This window comes from Cryptomeria japonica, chromosome 11 (assembly GCF_030272615.1).
Source record: "Cryptomeria japonica chromosome 11, Sugi_1.0, whole genome shotgun sequence".
NCBI classification, from domain to species: Eukaryota; Viridiplantae; Streptophyta; class Pinopsida; order Cupressales; family Cupressaceae; genus Cryptomeria; species Cryptomeria japonica.
In genome coordinates, this window is record NC_081415.1 from 286,586,825 (window position 1) to 286,607,269 (window position 20,445).

Consider the following 20,445-nt stretch of genomic DNA (forward strand, 5'->3'; position numbering starts at 1 on the left):
CGCATTCCAGGATGACCTCAGTGCCTAGTTGAGCCGCTATCAGCTCACACCCGTGGCACCTGTAGGCGAGGCTGCTCTATCTCCACACAGGGAGATGCATTCTCTGGATATTATTGATCTCGAGGAAGGGAGTTCTCCCAGTAGTAGGGAGCTTCAAAGGGATACTTCACCCCCCACAGTTGTAGTGACGAGTCCTTACAAAGATGAGGGGGTGACAGTTGGAGTACAGTAGGGTTTGGGAGAGTTTGAGCAATTCATTGCCGATATGACTCTAGAGGCTCAACGACTCTGCAAGACTCCAGGAGGATGTTGTCGTGGTCGAACAGATGGAGAGGTTGTTGACTTTTGTCCACACTGGATGCGGAGAAGAGTTTGAGAGGTGTTTTGAGTCTAGCAGGTGGTCTAAGACGAAGAACCTGGGGATGCTGAAGACTTGGCGCCTCACTGATGGGGTTGGAGAGACCCGGATGTAGTCCTTATTGAGGCAGGTGGAGCAGGCCTTCTGAGAAGGCTACTTTGAGCTCCGGAGGACGCAACATATGGCATCCATCGCTAAGGCCTTGCGTGTAGCAGCAGTGACGGCTTGGGAGGAGTTGACTGCCAGGTTTCAGGAGGTTGAGGCTACATTGGCACAAACTCGGGCAACAATGGACATTCTGGTAGCAGATAAGTCTGCCTTGGTTATGCAGCTGGAAGAGGAAAGGGCAACCAGGGCGAGGATGGAGACATTGTTGGAGGAGGAGAGAGCATCCCAAGCTCTGTTAGAGACTTGATTGGTTAGTGCATTGGAGAGCATCAACAGGAAGGAGAAGTAGGTGTTGGAGGCAGCCTATATGGTTAAAACTGCAATGGAGAGGCAGATGATGGCAGAACGAGATCCGAAGAGGAGGACTGAGAAGGTGTACAAGCTGCGTGGGCGATTGGCTTCCACCACTACACCACCACCGGCGCCTTCTTCATCAGGGACGCCCTCTGCACCCCCTTAGTTTTTGATTTTGGGTTCTGTGGTAGCAATGTATTCCCCATTTTGTTTGTAAGTCGTTCGGAGATGACCACCTTTTTTGGGGGGGGATGATGTTGGCAGTAATATTGTACGAGAATAAAATCGTAGTTAATTAAGTAGTACTTGTCTTTGTTAGTATGGTAACCGAGGGATGGTAGTTACGGGTGCGATGGTTGCCCCTCGCACCCCTCGGTAGCTTTATATACTATGGAAGGTAACTTGTAAGCACACGTGATTATGAATGGAATGGTATCTCTTATATTTGCTTGATCTTATCTGGTATCCATGGCATTATTGTTTTGCATTGAGTATTCTATCTGTATGTTCTAAACTGTTCACCTAGAGGGTAAACATGTGTGAATTCATGATAGGTTTGACTAGGAAAAAATCCTACATCTACGAAACCAAATATCACTAGGATTTCCATCCTAGGGGTTAAAGTTGAACTCACAGTCCAAACTTGCAATGAAAGAAATAAAATGTCCAATAAGTCCAAATGAGCCTTTCATTTTTCTTTTATAACTTCGCTAGGAACTTTGGAGAAATTTTTAATTTTAAATTCACCTTTATTAAAAGAATCACTTTTTGGCACCATAAAATGACTTTATTTTATTTCTGCTTTTTAACTTAGTCACTTTACAAAAATTAATTAAATAAAGTCACCCACAATAACTTAAGGTAACTTACTTTAATTAATAAAAAATATCCTCTTAATTAACTCTCCAAATTAGCCTACGGGAATAGAATAGGCTAATGACACTTCCCCGAATGCCTATAACAAAAAAGGGGACATTACATATGTATATATGTATATGTACATGCATGTATCATATTATATATATAAAACATGTATATATAATAAATATACATTATATAATTTATATACATATCTATGTATATATATGTAAATACATAGATACGTCATGTATGTCTGTGTATGCATTTATATATTGCATATGTTTATATATCTGAATGAGAAAACTATGTTAATAGCGACAATGTGCAAAAATGGGAAGGGAAGCAAGAGTGAACACAAACAAGAGCACAAATAGCAATGCAGCGAAAGAAGAACTTTGGCACAAAAGACAATGGAAGCATGAGCTTTAATACACTTAGACAAAAAGGCACCATTACAACAAAGGAGGATGCACATGGAGAAGGGCTTCAAAGGAGCTTTATCTCCCCTAATATTGGAGCAACAAATACAAAGGATTCAAAGATAAACAAGCTTTTGTAAGATAAAGAAATTTACATGGGATGTGAAAATCAAACAAACCCCTTCCATGAATGCATAATGTATAGCTTGGAGTGGATTCTACAAAATAACCCTATAATCTTCTTGACTCTAATGGCAAGAAATTGGGCTTTGGAAGAGGCAATGACTTTGGTGCCTATTGTGGAAGATGGGAATAACCCTAATTTTTCATTGTCTAGCACTTTTCTCTGGGTGATTCCATGGTGGTGCTAGCAAAAGACCCCATTGAATTCCACATTTCTAACAAATGTATGCACGAGATCTTAGAAGACAATGGGAACTGCTCATTGGTTACCAAGTGTCTAGAGAGGCAACCAAGGTATGAGGATTTCAAGTCGTGGACAAAACAAACATGGAGTAACTTGGCATCTCCCTTGGTAGAGCTTCTAGACCATTGAGTTTTTCTTCCCTGGCTTAAATCCATTGAAGACTGCAATTTTGTTCAAGAAAATGGCCCTTGGTTTTATGAAAAGTCTGGACTACTTTTTGCTCCATGGATCCCTATCTTTAATCCAGTGACAAGCCCCATTATTTTAATTCAAATTTGGATCCATCTTTACAAAATTCCATTGATCATGAGAAATGTCAGACTCAAAATTTATTGATCAAGTTGAAACATTTTTCAAAAAGGATTCAGAGACTTTGGATCCAAAAAATAGATTTATTAGAGTATGTGTCATGGTCAACATTTCACAACCTTTAACGCACTCTATCGGAATTCACTCATACATGGGATACTTGGATCCCATTCTTAAACTTTGAAGGTTGGTCATTGAGGTGCTTCTGCATTAATATAATGAGTCAAAAAATTGCAGGGTGCACTTCCAAAACTTCTCTCATCATGAGATCAATCAATCTAAAGAAATGGGTGAAGAAATCTGTCTCTGTAGATCTTGATTTCTTTTGGCACAATCGTGGCAAATTAATGAGAATTCTTTGGACTTATCCAGTCAAAGCTAGTGCAGCTGGGGCCTGCACCCCTCACTCTATCTTAACAACAGATTGAGGAAGATTTCAGTGGCATAAATCAGCTTCTAGCGAATGTGGCTTTCTGCTTGGTGATGGTCAGATGGTGGAAGAAGAGGATCTTCTCTGGGGTGAGCAGGTAGACGACTACGTAGACTTTACTGAAAGGGATGATGATATTGCTTTTGTCCAAAATGCACAACCATTTCCAAGACCACAAGCAAAATCTCTAAGCCCAGCCTCGGTCCCTCTAGGAAGAGGAAAGGTCAAAACACAGAAGCAAAGAAATTACACATTGAAGTACATGACTTGGGTGATGACTGTACTCAATGGAAAATAGATGCCCTCCTAGCAAGAAGTAGAAGGAAGCTGTCAGCTTAATGATCCCTTCCAATTAGAAAGGGTGGTTTTACATCTCTATGCTTCTTGTGATCATCTTACTGCTTGAGTCTTACCTTACAAGTTTAGATTCCTTCTTGGCTGTCTCTCACAGTCATGGTATTCTCAGCTAGCCTCTAGCAATTTACTGGTCTCTCTGAACTCGGCTCTTTGTTTTTTCATGATTTTTTAGTTTATTTTCTCTCCAGACTCTGAATGTGAAGCATTCTTCTTTTTAGTTTATTTTTTCTTTTTATATAAATGAGAGCAGTCCCCAAGACTCCAACTTACTGATAAAATAATTTTCCATTTTATTACAAGCACCCTATATTTTTGTTTTCGAGGTGGACCCTCATCTTGTCAAACATTTCCACGGCTGTTTATGCAAAATCAAGCCATTGGAAGCAGAAGTAAGCAATTTATAAATAAATTTTGACATAAATCAAATTCTGGAGAGTTTTATCCTGCAGATAGATGTGGCAAAAGTAATAAGTTTCAGGCTGTGGAACAAGAAGTTGACAGTGATGGTTCTTATCTATGAACCTGCAGTATGGAATTACACCCTTCCCTTGCTACGTCTTGTTCTGTTTTCCTTTCACCCTTGCAGGCAGCTGTTTCAGTTTAGTTGTGTGGTGTTTCAGCTCAGCCCAAGTTATGTCATGTTATGTTTTTCTTGTAGAAATGATTTGTCCCTGTGGTGCTGATAATGGTCACTGTAACTTGGCTCTGCCCTGTCACTAGATTACTTGCAGATTTTTTCTGCTGTGTGACCCAAAAAAAACCCTATTCACTTCTTTTTGAGAAAGCAACGTAAATAATTCAATTAAATTCAAGATGAGCACCTGAAGCTTATCTGCATCCTGTTTACCAAATAAAGTCTCTGCTTTCTTGGGGTCACGAATCAGTACACGCATTCTGATCCCTCTGTCCAGCAATCTTGCCACTACAAGCTGCCCTGATACAACAATATGACTGTAAATTACTATATAATAAGAATAGAGATTGCAGAAACTTTTTTGAATTTCATTTTGAAGAATATAAGTTAAAGATGTACTTTTACTTTTGGATTAAAAAATATCAAAACAACAAAAGGACCTGTATTTCAAAAATCAATTAATAACAGATTTTACCAATAATTACAAAAGAATTGAATTATTCTAAGGTTTTTACGAAGATGGTACCAAATGTAATCAGGAATGCTAGACATCTTAGGGAAACTCAAAAAAAAATACCACCACCTTCCAGTTCCAACATTAAACTCTCACCTCCCTTCTTTGGGTAGTTTGATTATTCATTGACAAAGTTAAATAACCACACACATTCCTAGCTAATGAAGAAAGTAAATATCCAACAATAAAGTTCAACACAAAAAGTAAAAAATGCATATTAAATATAAATAACAGTTGACAATTAAGGCTGCACTACGCATCACATCACTGTTTGTTTCACTTCTGAGACCTTCTTAAAGCACCCACCTTTGCCATTTCAACGAAATGGACCAATTTGATTCATTAAACAAGTTTGCACATTGTAATGAGACAATTAACATCTTATAGTTATGGATAAATTTAAAAAGTGTCTGAATAGGGATCAAATCAATATCAACTCAGAACTACTGAAATTTTATCATGTCCATTACATATTTGCAGCCTGCATTTAATGATAATCCATCCATTGTATTACAAGGACTTACTTATGAACCTCAAAGAGTGCAAAATCCCCTCTTGTCTAGGCTGAATCTTTGAAGAAATGGTCCCCTACCAAGCCTCTTCCTTCTGTTAACTTGGTTAATGGAAATCTTGAACCAACAACTTCAACAATGGTTGTGTTGATTTCCCTACCCCTCGCAGGCCTCCCCTCTAAAATCTAGCTCCCCTCCTAAGGCCCCTTTCAAGTTAACCCCCTCCTTAGAAGATTCATCTGCCCCCTCTACTCTAGGGAAAGACAATCAACGTTCTATGGGTCCAAAGGCAACCAAAAAGACTGCTCATGTGGTCAGTGAATCCAAGAAAGGTCATCTTGTAATATCCCAGTTATTTTTTTATTTATTTTTAAGGCCAACAATAAACATCAACGAGAAATTAACCCATTAAGGTTAGAAATCATAAAGTGAAACATGCTGGGAAAGTAACCCTTCCACTTTCTGTTCACCAAGTGCCCAATATGGGAAGGTGAGAGCATACGGTGTTGAGGGGATCATTAGCTTAAGAAACTGAAATACAATGCAATGCTTGGGCGGCAAGCCAGCCCCTTCCACTTATCCAGCGGGAAAACAAGGAAACTTGGTGGTGAACCAGCCAAGTGAGATACACAAAATAAGAATCACTCAACCACAATATTTCAACGGGAGGACTACAATTACATAACAACCTCAACTCGACGCTTATGCAGCGGGAGGACCATTACACATAACTATCACTCGACCACTTATGTAGTGGGAGGACTGAAATTACAAATTTGCTTGATAGTAGGCGGCAAGCCAGCCTCTTCCACTTTTTCAGTGAGATGAGAATTACAAAGCAAAACTAGTTAGTAGTACTACTACTTAACCTTACAAAAATAGAGATAAGAGAAGGAGAGTAATGCAGATTATCACAATAAGAACATGAATTTCTGCTAAAACCAATCTGCAGGCTGGAATTACAAATCAGTAGCCTATGAAAATGCTAAAAAGCTCATAACTCCCTCAATATACATCCAAATCACTTCAAACCAGTCCCAAACCCACAATATATCAAGTGCAACAACAACTAACCAAAACCAAGTTACCCAAAACCCCTCATTAATTTGGCACACATCCCAATGCAAACAAAAAAACATGCTAAGCCTGGGAATTTCAATTTAGCTTAGAAAATTCAAAACTCAAACAAACATGCTATATACTCACAAAGTATATCACCAGTGCTGGGAAGGAAGAAAGAGATGATACCCATAACCGTCAGTCGCTTCAGCAGAGAGGTATGATCGAAAAGGTACATCAGCCACAGGCAAACCAGCAAGTCTCAAAATCACTTCAACACCAAAAATATGTCTAAGGCAAGCTCTGAGAATGTAGTAGAATACAGCACGCAGCTAGGTACTATGTTTCAAGTACGAAACCGGGAAGTACTAGGGAGACGCACTCCGAAGCCTCAAGTTCTGTCACCAAACCGGCAGCATAACATTACAAATTTTCAAGATGCCTGAAATAGGAGCCCAAGGCTCTTATTTATAACTTCTCACCAGCAAAATTCAAATGCAAATTCCTCCAAACTCCACTTCCTTCATTTGCATTTCATTTCACCTTCATGTGGACCCAAGTGTAGCGCCATTTTCAAGAGTCAAACTTCACGCCAAAGGTATGGACCCACTTAACCACTTTGGCAAATATTAGAGATGCAATATAAAAATAATACTCCTCTAAATAATTTCGACATCCCTTAATACACATGAATTTCACCAAACTTAGGAGATAATAGACATTAATCCTAAATTCCATAAATCAGTAGCAATTAATCAGATTAATTAAAAATTAAACCTTAAGATAAAGAAATAATATTTAATTGTGTCACATATGACTCCCGTACTGATTACTGTCAGAACCAACATGAAACTGAGCCAGGAAGACCACTAAACTGCTGTAAGATCAAGAACTTGTCCACTGCCAGAAATAGAATTATGCCATACTGCCACTTACTAAAAATAGTAAGTCAAGAACTAATGCTCCGAAAAGCATGATCTTCGTGCCCAGTGACAGAGCATGGAGAGCTCAGTAGGACAGTATCACCAGAATAGCCATTCTCTGACTTACTAAAAATAGTAAGTCCTTGCTTCATCAATGTTGGACCCTCATTCTTCATTCCACCTAGCCTACGGGTCTCAGGAATAGGCTAATGGACCACTGGAAGGTCATTAATGAGAAAGGGACATTACAGTCCGCCCTCCCCAAAATTGCTTGTCCTCAAGCAACTGTAAGGCTGGATGCAGTAAAATCTCTTCATTTTCCCACGTAGCATCCTTTGCTGGTAGATTCTTCCATTTGATCAAGTATTCCCTGATCACTCTTCTCCTCAAAGATCGTTCCCTGAGTTCAAGGATAGCTTCAGGAACCAAAACCAACTCTCGCTCCTCATCAAGCGGTGGTAACTCAGCTGAAGCAACAACATTATGTCCCAGAGCCTTCTTAAGGCGAGACACACGAAATACATTATGGATCCTGCTGCTTGCTGGCAATTCTAACTTATACGCCACTTCTCCAACCCTTCTGCTAACTCTGAGAGTAGACTATCTGTAGGGTTGGAGCCTCAAATAAACCATGTCGCCCACCTCAAAAGTGCGCTCAATTCGCTACTAATCAGCATACAACTTCTGCTGATTCTATGCATGTTGGAGATTGTCCCTCAGAATCCTTAGAATATCCTAACTTTGATGCATCATATCTTTTGCCTGAGGGGTTCTGCTATCACCAAATACCAAGTCCGCGAAGCTAGGAGCTTCATATCCATATAGTGCCATGAATGGTGACATTCGGATGGACATGTGATAGGAGAAATTGTAGCAATATTCCCCTAGGTCAAGCCATCTCACCCATGTATTCTGCTGCTCCGAGACATAGTTTTTAAAATAGCCTTCCAACCACTTATTCACCTGCCCATCAGTTTGGGGGCGATAACTGGTGCTTGGAGTGAGCACAATACCACACAATCTGAAAATCTCTTGCCGGAAAGCACTTAGGAACTTCTTGTTCCTATCACTCACAATGTTCTTCAGTAACCCATGTAATCTGAACACCTCTCGGAAGAACACTTCAGCAACTTGTGCTGCTGTAAAAGAGCTGGTGATGGCGAAGAAATGAGCAAACTTTGTAAGTCTGTCCACCACCACATAGATACTATCCTTCCCTTGAGCCCGAGGCAACCCCGTGATGAAATCCATGGAAATACTTTCCCATTTTTGACCGGGAATAGGCAAGGGTTGTGACAAACCAGCTGGTAGAGTGTGCTTATCTTTGTTCCTCTGACACGTATGACACTCCTTAATGTACTTCAAAACATCACTTTTATGTCCCTTCCAAGAGAATCTCTCCCGGATCTGCCTGTATGATTTGAAATAACTTTGGTGACCAATGAGGGGGATGTCATGGAAAGTCTTCGAAATCTTCTCTTTCAACTTAGATTCAACCACTATGAAGATTCTTCCCTTGTACAGTATCAATCCCTCAACCAACTTGTACCTTTCATCATGAAAAGTACCTTCTATAAGGCTGGTTGCAAACTGATTTTTGGCATAATCAGCAAGCAACAACTCTCTCCAATCAGCAGTAAGCTTGCATAGTGAGCTTAAATGGGGTCTTCTGGATAAGGCATCTGCCACAACATTGTTTTTACCCTTAACATACTCAATATCGAAATCGTAAGCCTGCAGCTTACTCACCCACTTCTCCTGTCTCTCATTCAAATCTTTCTGATGCATGAAGTGTTTAAGACTATTGTGATCAGTCTTAACAATGAATTTACTCCCCACCAAATACTGCCTGAACTTTGCAAGGGCATGCATTATGGCAAGCATTTCCTTGTCATAAATTGAATACAGTCTCTCAGGACCTCTCAATTTCCTGTTCTCAAAGACTATAGAATGCTTATCCTGCATGAGGACCGCACCAACACCTTCTCCAGATGCATCACACTGTAGCTCAAATGGCTTAGTGAAATCAGGCAATGCTAAAACAAGGCAGGAACTCATGATCCTTTTAAACTGCTCAAATACTGTCTATGCCTTTTCGAACCATTCAAAAGATCCTTTCTTTGTAAGATCTGGGATGGGGGCAGCCAACTGAGAATATCCCTTCACAAACCTCCGATAAAATCCACACAATCCCAAATATTCCCTAAAATGTGTTATGTTTTCGGGAGTAGGCCAATCAATGATGGCTCTAATCTTTTCAGGATCCACCTTCACACCACCTGCACTGATAATGTGACCAAGGTAGAGCAACTCTTCCATCCCAAACTCACATTTTGACTCTGGCAAACAGGGATTCGCATTCCAATATGCTCAACACTTCATCCAACTGTTGTAAATGTTCTTTCCAAGACTTGTTGAATATAAGTATGTCATCAAAGAATATCAAAACAAACTTCCTTAGCTGTTCTTGGAAGACTATGTTCATGCATGACTGAAATGTAGCGTGTGCATTAGTCAAGCCAAAGGGCATGAATAGGAACTCAAAATGCCCAAAGTGGCATCTGAAAGCAGTCTTCTCCACATCTGATGCTCTCATTCTAATCTGATGGTACCCCGACCTGAGGTCAATCTTGGAAAAGAACACTGCCCCATGTAGCCCGTCAATGAGCTCATTAATCCTCGGAATAGGATACCGATTCTTGATGGTTTTCTAATTCAGGGCTCTGTAATCCACACACATGTGCATGGTCCCATCCTTCTTTCTCACCAAAACAACAGCCGACGCAAAGGGGCTTTTTCTAGGCCGTATGTAAGCCATGTCAAGCAATTCCTGAATTGCTTTCCCAATCTCATCCTTCTGCTTCTTAGGATATCGGTAAGGAGCAGTCATGACTAGCTTAGCTCCTTCTTCAAGCTCAATAATGTGTTCGGCACCTCTTTCAGGGGGTCTGCCAGGAGGTGGGTTTTCGAACACCTTGCTTCTCTTAGTTATCAAAGTTTGAATATCTTCAGGATAGTTCCTATGCTCTTTTTGTGGTTCTGAGGGCATGATCATGATCTTGCTTCTATCTGTAACCATTGCTGGAATATCTGAGGAATAGCTGCCCTTCTCTACCAATGGATTGGAAGGCATTATCAAACACTTTGCTGCCCACTCCACCTGATTATGGCGAATCAGCCTTTCCCTTCTTTTCAAGGATACCACTTTAAGTCCCCCATGCGACATTCCTCTCAACACTACCTTCTTCCCTTCAAACAAGAATTTCAGCTCCACGGTTTGTAAGTTTAGTGTGATCTCACCAAGAGATCTCAGCCATTGAATCCCGAGGACTGCGTCATCAATCCCACCAATGCTCACCACAAAGAAATCATCTCTGATTTCATGATTCCCCAACTTCAGAGACATGTTGGAAATCATTCGGTTACAGGATATAGTGGAGCCATCTGCTACCATGACTTTGAAGACCTCAACTTCTTCTGCCACTAGTCCCCTTTTTGCAACAATCCTCTCATCAATGAAATTGTGTGTTGCACCTGTGTCAATGAGAGCAATGACACGATGCTCTCCAATCACACCCCGAACTCTAAAGGACTCATTTTTGTGAATGCTCGAGAGTTGAGCAACCACTCCTCTATCTTCTAACCCAAATTCAGGCCCTTCAGGAGCCTCTTCATATTCGCTATCCTCAACTTCAATTTGTTGTTCTGAAATTTCAGAACCTGATCCATCTACAGAATAGCACTCCATCTGATGCAAATTCCCCTTTCCATGACACTTATGTCCGGGGACTCAAGGTCCTCTGCAAGAGTAACAAAGATTCTTCCTCCGGAGCTCTTGAAAGAGCTCATTATCCATACCAGGAGGGAACCTCTTGGTCTGATTCGTGAACTTCTTCTTATCCTTTCTGAAAGGGAAAGGCTTGGAATGAATTTAACTCCTTGGGGCAGCCAACTCCATGCTTCGAGATTTTTTAATAGCTTTTGCTAGGGTGGGCGGATCAAAAGCTTTGACCCAACCTCTCAAAGGTTCCTCAAGTCCTTCGGTGAAAAGGACAACCAACCGCTTCTCTGAGATGCTACTCACCATGACTGACAGGTTTTGGAATTCAGTCACATAAGTGTCCAATGAACCTTGCTGCCTAAGTTGTGCAAGTTCTCTAAACTTCACCTCTGGATCCCTGGTGTCGAATCTCTCAATCAGCTTGTTGGTGAAATCAGCATAGGTGGTGATTAAGTTATGACCAAGGGTGACCAACCCATGGTACCACCATTTGTGGGCCACTCCATCCAAGTGCAAGGTAGCAAACTTGATGGCATCCTCCTCGGGCATAGGCCTCAAGGACAAGTAATTGTCCAACTTCTGTACCCATGCTCTAGCTGTACTCTTAGCACTTCCATCAAAGTGTGCTAAGGTTACTCTTCCAAGAGCTTGCTGATAATCTCTTGGGGCAGCAGACTTATAGTCATTCCTCCTTCCTCTCTTCATTTTCTGATTCATAAACTGATCCAGAGTTAGGATATCTCAGATCTCACCAGGAAGAGAAGCATACTCAATGTAGTTGTTTCTTATTTCATCAGTTCTGGGTATCTCTGTTTCACCTTGTTGTACTTCTCTTGGCAGAAATACAGGTTGTAAAGGCCTTGGGGCTGAACCTCCATTGTTACTCTCGCTGTTATTCTCGTTTCCATTGCCTACCGGAGCGTTAGAAGTGTTGGCTTCCGGTCCATTGTTGGGTTGATTAGGGACCCCAACAACGTTCTGGTTAAGATTGGCCAGCAATAGAGACATCATGTCCATCATGGCATTGAATTGTCTCTCTGCCTTCTTATCAGGTGCCTCATTTGGTTTTGTAGTCTTATCTGCCATTGAATCCACTAAATCTGAGGTATCTAGATCCTTCCCTCTGTTTCTCAGTACTTCTGAAAATGTGTCCTCTTCCGGCACTATCGGAATCTGAAACTGCTGTCTCTTCTGCTCTCTTATGTAGTATCTGACATCTCTATCACTCATGGAGACTTCTGAACCCACTGACTCTCACAGGCTGGCAAGAAAACTAGCTCTGATACCACTGTAATATCCCAGTTTGTTTGTTTTTTTTAATTTTTAAGGCCAACAATAAACATCAACAAGAAATTAACCTGTTAAGGTTAGAAATCATAAACTAAAACATACTGGGAAAGTAACCCTTCCACTTTCTGATCACCAAGTGCCCAATGTGGGAAGGTGAGAGCATACAGTGTTGAGGGGATCATTATCTTAAGAAACTGAAATACAATGCAATGCTTGGGCGGCAAGCCAGCCCCTTCCACTTATCCAGCGGGAAAACAAGGAAACTTGGTGGTGAACCAGCCAAATGAGATACATAAAATAAGAATCACTCAACCACAATATTTCAACGAGAGGACTGCAATTACATAACAACCTCAACTCGACCGCTTATGCAGCGGAAGGACCATTACACATAACTATCACTCGACCACTTATGCAGTGGGAGGACTGAAATTACAAATTTGCTCGATAGTAGGCGGCAAGCCAGCCTCTTCCACTTTTTCAGTGGGATGAGAATTACAATGCAGAACTGGTTAGTAGTACTACTACTTAACCTTACAAAAATAGAGATGAGAGTAATGCAGATTATCACAATAAGAACATGAATTTCTGCTAAAACCAATCTGCAGGCTGGAATTACAAATCAGCAGCCTATGAAAATGTTGAAACGCTCATAACTCCCTCAATATACATCCAAATCACTTCAAACCAATCCCAAACCCACAATATATCAAGTGCAACAACAACTAACCAGAACCATGTTACTAAAAACCCCTCATTAATTTGGCACGCATCCCAATGCAAACAAAAAACCATGCTAAGCCTGGAATTTCGATTTAGCTTAGAAAATTCAAAACTCAAACAAACATGCTATAAACTCACAAAGTATATCACCAGTGCTGGGAAGGAAGAAAGATATGATACCCATAACCGTCAGTCGCTTCAGCAGAGAGGTATGATCGAAAAGGTACTTCAGCCACAGGCAAACCAGCAAGTCTCCAGAATCACTTCAACACCAAAAATATGTCTAAGGCAAGCTCTGAGAATGTAGTAGAATACAACACGCAGCTAGGTACTATGTTTCAAGTACGAAACCGGGAAGCACTAGGGAGATGCACTCCGAAGCCTCAAGTTTTGTCGCTAAACCGGCAGCATAACATTACAAATTTTCAAGATGCATGAAATGGGAGCCCAAGGCTCTTATTTATAACTTATCACCATCAATATTCAAATGCAAATTCCTCCAAACTCCACTTCCTTCATTTGCATTTCATTTCACCTTCATGTGGACCCAAGTGTAGCGCCATTTTCAAGAGTCAAACTTCACGCCAAAGGTATGGACCCACTTAACCACTTTGGCGAATATTAGAGATGCAATATAAAAAATAATACTCCTCTAAATAATTTTGACATCCCTTAATACACATGAATTTCGCCAAACTTAGGAGATAATAGACATTAATCCTAAATTCCATAAATCAGTAGCAATTAACCAGATTAATTAAATATTAAACCTTAGGATAAGGAAATAATATTTAATTGCATCACATATGACTCCTGTACTGATTACCGTCAGAACCAGGATGAAACTGAGCTAGGAAAACCACTGAACTGTTGCAGGATCAGGAACCTGTCCACTGCCAGAAATAGAATTATGCCATACTGCCACTTATTAAAAATAGTAAGTCAAGAACTAATGCTCTGAAAAGAATGATCTTCGTGCCCAGTGACAGAGCATGGAGAGCTCAGTAGGACAGTATCACTAGAATAGCCATTCCCCAACTTACTAAAAATAGTAAGTCCTCGCTTCATCAATGTTGGACCCTCATTCTTCATTCCACCTAGCCTATGAGTCTCAGGAATAGGCTAATGGACCACTGGAAGGTCATTAATGAGAAGGGGACATTACACATCTTAAATCCAAAGACACCCGATCGAAGGAAACAGAAAAAGAAGTTGCTAATGGGTAGTAGAAAACAATGGAGTAGGGTTTCTCCAAAAGACACAAAAAAAGAAGATTTTTTTGAAATATTTAAGGGCTCAATGGCCCTCATAAACAGAGCATAAATAAGTCTTGCCTATTAGGAAACCACCCTCAATTTTCTTCAAGTAGTGAAGATATTTGATTCATCTTTCTATGAAATTACTTAATCTATTTGGCCTCATGCAAACTTCGTTGTTGTTATCTCTAATGGCACTTTTGGTGGTATTTTCTGTAATGTTCCCTGACCATACGGTATGGTATAACCGGCAAAGGAGAAGGGATTGTTGAACTTGGCAGAGAAGGATCGTACGGTGGGTAGACCGCACTATGGTAGAGGAGTGACCATACGGTGTATGAGGAGGAGGTCGTACGATGTAGATGTCGTACGGTGGGGTGAAATAGAACATACGGTGTGTCAAGGAGGAGCATGTACGGTGTAGATGTCGTACGGTGGGGTGAAATAGGGCGTACGGTGTGTGTCAAGGCAAGTCGTATGGAGGAGTCCACGAAGGCCGTACCATGGTGAGAGTAGGTCGTACGGTGGTGATAATGATTGTACGGTGAAGGGGCTGCACGATGTTGGGAAGAGAGTGGTCGTACGACGAGGAGTTTGTACAGTGATGTGAGGGAGGAGCGGCCATACGGTGAAGCCGTACGTGTGGAGGGTCTGCCGAGTGGTATAGTGGTTCAATGGGTTACCTTCGGTTTCAGTAATTGATCTTTTGCGCGCATACCAAGTATTGAACTCTAAGCGATAACATGCATGTATACCAGAAATGATGCTGGAAGTAAAATTTGATTCAACAATGATAAGGTTCCTGATTGCCAGATCCGGAACAAGTACAAAGATAGAATAGGGTGAGAGGTGAACCTCACCGAAACTGTAAATACCAAATAGGGAGAATCTTTCACCTCCAAAATGGCCGATAACAGAACTCCAACAGGAATTCGCACAATAGAGAAAGGATACCAAAAATTCGCATACCTACAACAATGACTACTACGGCCATATATATGGGCTCCGGGAGACTTCCCGAAGGGTTACAAACAGGCCGACACGACCAGCCAAAACTTGTCAAATCTAATTAAATAAAAGGGCCCAAAAGATTTGTTATTAAATTTGGGGCCTTACAACAAAATAATTAGATTTATTATTTAATTATATCGGGGACATCACATTTTCACTAGATAGGACCCCAAATTGTTGAAGGAGAAATTTTAAGAATAAGAAAAACACCATCTCAATATCCTTTTTCATGATAAATCCAACAAAATTTCTTGGATAATTTCAAATACTTAAAACCCAAACTCTATAGGCAATAGGAAACAACTATGGAATGATGTGCTCATTTTTAAGAAGGATATCAAGGACCTAAAATGGATGCTAGAGGGTGACTTCAATACCCCTCTTCTCCCTTCAAATAAAGTTGGTGGCAATGAAGACTTTATGGACAGTATGATAGAACTTGCTGACTTCAAGGTTTAAGGTGAATTAATGGATGTAGAGCTGAGGGGAACTCTTTTCAAATGGTCTAATCAATGAATGGGCTCTAAACTTATTAAAGTCAAACTTGACAGATTTATGGTCTCCTCTAATTGCACCAGGTTGAATAAAAGTTGTCTTTCAACACTAATGACAATTAATTCCAACCACAGTCATCTTCTGTTAACTATGGAGCAAGACCATGAAGCTGGTAATATTTTTTCATGTTTGAATTTATCTCCATCTCTCACCTAGAACTCAAAGATAATATCAAATGGTAATTGAATATTGAAACTAATAAAACTACCATGCATAGTCTATGAAATTAAAAAATGTTAAAAAGGAACAAAAGGCTTGGAACAAAAAATCTTTTGGAAACATATTTTCCAAAAAATTCAATTATAGTAAAACTTTAGGCACTTAAAAAAGAAATCCAAACCAAAGGCATGGATCAATACATTGTGAAAAAAGAAAAGGACCTTCCTTCTAGATTACACAATTTAATCAACAAAGACGAGGTTTTTTGGAAACAAAGATTCAAAGTAAGCAGGCTCTCTGTTGGGGAAAGGAATTCCAAATCTTTCATCAATCTACTAACAAAAATAGAATCATGGAACTAATCAGTGAAGATGGCAACAAAGTCAAAGAAGAAAATAATATCAAGAAGGAAGCCATTAATCATTTCAAAGTTTTTCTTTTAGTGGACCCATGACAAACTCATCTCAACAAGGAAGAATTATTAGATGTGATCCCCAGAATCCTATCAAAAGAATATAATGATAGAATGTGTGCTACAACTACCATTGAAGAGGTTAAAGGAGTTTTCTTCCAATTTAATCCCTTCAAATCTTTGGGCCACAAAAGCTTCCCACCAGCCTTCTTCCAATGTTTTTGGAATATCATTGGGAGTGACATCACTAAAGTTGTTCAAGAATTCTTATGTTTGGGGAAAGTTTTGAGAGAACTAAATAACACCTTGTTGGTTCTTGCCTAAAATGTTTGGAGCAAATGTCTTCAATGATTCCCACCTAATCAACCTATGCACTACCTTTTACCAAAATCCATCTAAAATCTTGGTTTTAAGAATTCAAGCTCTCCTTGATATGTTCATCTCTAACAACCAATTGGTTTTGTGTCAGGTAGACAAATCCTTGATGTTGTCATAGTTCTGCATGAATTTCTGTATTCCATGGACAAAAGCAATAAAGAAGGTATGATCCTCAAACTTGATATTAGTAAAGCTTATGACGAAGTTAAGTGACATTTTCTCTGAAGTGTTGAATAAATTTGGATTCCAAGGAAAACTTTTGTCTCTTCTGCAACCTTGTATTACTACTCCATTGTTTTCAGTGCTTATCAATGGATGTCCTACTACATTCTTTGCAAGAAAATGCAGACTTCGTCAAGGAGACCATTTATCCCCTTATATGTTCATCCTTTTGGTTGAAGTCCTGGGCAAAAGTATTGGGAAGGCTATCTCTATGGGAACTATCAAAAGATTCATCCTGTCCTCTTCTATGAGGCCCTCCTCCCACCACCAATTGGTAGGTGACATGATTTACCTTGAGGCAGTCTCCTTAGCTGAAGTGAAAAACTAGAGAGGTATCCTCAACAAGTATGTTATTATATCGAGGCAGAAAATTAACTTTGACAAGAGTGTTCTATTCTTCCTCAATATGAATCAAGACCACCAAAACTGAATTGCTCTATCAAACAGCTTCCCTCAATGTATTTGGGAATGCCTCTTTTCACTAATAGAATGAAAGGAAACATGTGGAGCCATCTCCTAGAAAGATTTCAAACGAAGCTCCCTGGCTAGAAAGGTTGTCTCTTGAGTCAAGTTGGGAAGCTCCAACTCCTCAAAAGCTCTATTCAAAGAATTCTAATTTATCATGTACTTATTCAAAATCCCCTCATATGTAGTGAACAAGATTGAACAACTGCAAAGAAAATTATTGTGGATGGGAATGAAGGAAAAACAAAGATTATCCCTTGTGGCTTGGAAGAAGGTTTGCATTCCTAAATCACAAGATGGTTTAGGCCAAAGGAGAGTTAAACTCATTAATATGGCTCTTCTTGCCAAAATTGATTAGAGAATCTTGAAAGAAGATAATGATTGGATCAACATTATGAAGGCTAAATACTTCAATGGGTTTCCTTCATCCAAATTCCTTATCTAGAAGCCCCCCCTCAAGGTTCAAGCATATGTAACAATGTTTGTAAATGCAGACTGATGCTTAGAAATGGCATCAGGTGGAAAGTTGGAAATGTTAGAGAAGCTAAATTTTGGGATGCTATTTGGTTGGAAAGAACCCAACTCAATGAGCGGCATCCTTGTTCCTCAATCAAGCCAAACTTAATACATCATGTTGGTTTTAAAGTGCCTGATTGTTGGGCAAAAGATAGGAGTGGCAAGATTTAGAAGGATTGCTCCTATTTCCACTACAATCAAACAGATCAGCTACTTGTTGAAGACCTAATCAAGAGAACCAAAGGATTACGCATCAGCCAATTTGAAAGGGAGGATGAGATGGTGTGGATGGCCTCTTCTTTTAAAACTGCAATGTTTCTTTAGGATAGAATTCATTGCTTTCCTTGCCCTTACACATTTTAAATGGCACCTAATATAGAACCACTCTTTATTATCAAAGGTCGACAAATATTGGTGGTCAACCTATCAAAACAAAATCTTAACTATGGACAAATTAATGAAGAGAGGCATTATGATTCCCAACAAGTTTGTAAACAAGATATTGAATTTATGCCCCACCTATTCCTTCATTGCACCTATGCCAATCAAATTTTCAATAAGCTCATAAAAATGTTTGAACTATGTTCAGAAATGCCTAGCTCTAATTTTGACCTTTCTCTCAGCTGATCAGCCCCCTTTCAATAGCCTCTCATAAAAGAAATTTGGTGTCAAGTTCTACCACATTTTTGTTGGGGAATCTAGCTGGAAAGAAACGCCAAAATTTTCTAAGACAAGTCCAAGAACAAGGAGTTGGTGTATCAAAAAAATTGTCACTCCACTATGGAGAATGTTTTAATTTCCAAACTCAAGGAAGCTAAAGTCCAACTATTCGAGATTGAACTAAAAATTCCCAAGAATTGGGGATCCTCTATCACTTCCACAATCACCAACTCAATAAGAAAGAAGAGAAAAGGTGTTAAATGGAATTCTCAAAATTCAGATGGATAAAGCATAACTACAATGGGGATGCTATGCATAATCCTAGACCCACTAGTGGTGGTGGAATCTTAGAGAACAGCGGCGGTCACTTAGTCACTGCCTTTATTGGAAGTCTTGGATGTCAAACTAATCAAGTTACTGAAGCTATGGCTGCATTTTTGGGAATTAGGATTTGATAATGAACTTAATATTCCTTAGCTGATAATTGAACGGGATTCCCTCCTTATCACCAATTGTTTGAATACAATATGCTCACCGCCTTGGAACATTTGCGATATTATAAAAGACTCTTTGGAACTCCTAAAAATGTTTAGAAACATCATTATCTCACGCGTCTATTGAGAAGGGAATGGTGTCACTGACATGGTGCTAACCTAGGGGTGAAGATGGAAAGATTAAAATGTTGGAAAGAATTGCTTCTCCTTCCAATTGAAATCAAGGAAGGTATTATAAAGAGAAAGGATAAATGATAACTCCCACGGGGAAAAGACCAAAGTGTTACCTTGCTAGATATGCCAAGATTACTAGGCACTTGGATAAGTCTTTCTCTTGCAACTAGTTTATCACATGTAATCCACCTTACATTTTCATAATCACTATACCTATCCATTAAACTGTCAAATTTCTAGAGAATTCTCTAGTTGCTGCTTGGTGGAATTCTTCTCCTTCACCCTTCCCCAACTTTCAAGATACCAAGGATATTTTTCTCAAGTTTCTTGCTATGTGTGGTGACTAGCCTAAAATCAAACCTTCATCCTAAGGTGGGATTAAGAGGAATGCTACCATTTGGAACATCTTAGGAAGGGGTGGACTCATTCCCTTCCTAGAATGTATCAATAGGTGTGATTTTGTGGTTTCAGATAAGTTTGTCAAGTCTTGAAAAGCTAAGGTGGTTTCAATAATAAGGGGGATTAGCTTCAAGATGACTGGCCTATCCGTGAAGGGCTTAGAAATCAAAAAAGCTTGTGCATCCAAAAACAACGCACATGTGGATGATTTCCTCAAAGGTAAGGAGAGACTTGAGAAATCCCAATCTGGCTACCTGCATGAGGCCTTTCTAAAACTGTGGGACAAGGTATGTATCACCTTAATACAAAAAAATTACCCTTGAAGGCTAGTACAAGTAATTTCCTCATACCATTTCCCTCTACTTAACATTCAAGACATATGTAGTTCATCAGTTTTCCTTTTTACCTTCTCATGTCCCTTGAATAGTTCATTCAAGATGTCTTTGTTGTTAAAGTTGATCTTTCCCTCCATCAAAGCCTTATTTATAGGCTGGCTGAATTTAAAAATGCTAAAAACGCCCCACCTAGACCTATGAAATGATTCTAAATCATTGAGCATGACAAATGCAATAAGTCTTCTTTGGGACCTAACCCGATTTCCATTGATCCTTCTACTACTCCTAACCTTGTGTCCTCATTTGTCAAATAAAAAATCCTTGCTTTCAATACCTTGAATTCTGGTACT

At 39.8% G+C, this 20,445-nt stretch overlaps 1 protein-coding gene across 1 annotated transcript in view; it reads right to left on the reverse strand.

The window, feature by feature from the left end:
- The window catches only part of LOC131060273 (uncharacterized protein At5g02240), a 176,984-nt gene that overhangs the window by 105,428 nt on the left and 51,111 nt on the right, over positions 1–20,445 (reverse strand). The window contains exon 2 of the mRNA XM_057993453.2: positions 4,445–4,557. Coding sequence (XP_057849436.2) covers positions 4,445–4,557 — 113 coding nt within the window. The remainder of the gene's footprint in view (positions 1–4,444; positions 4,558–20,445) is intronic.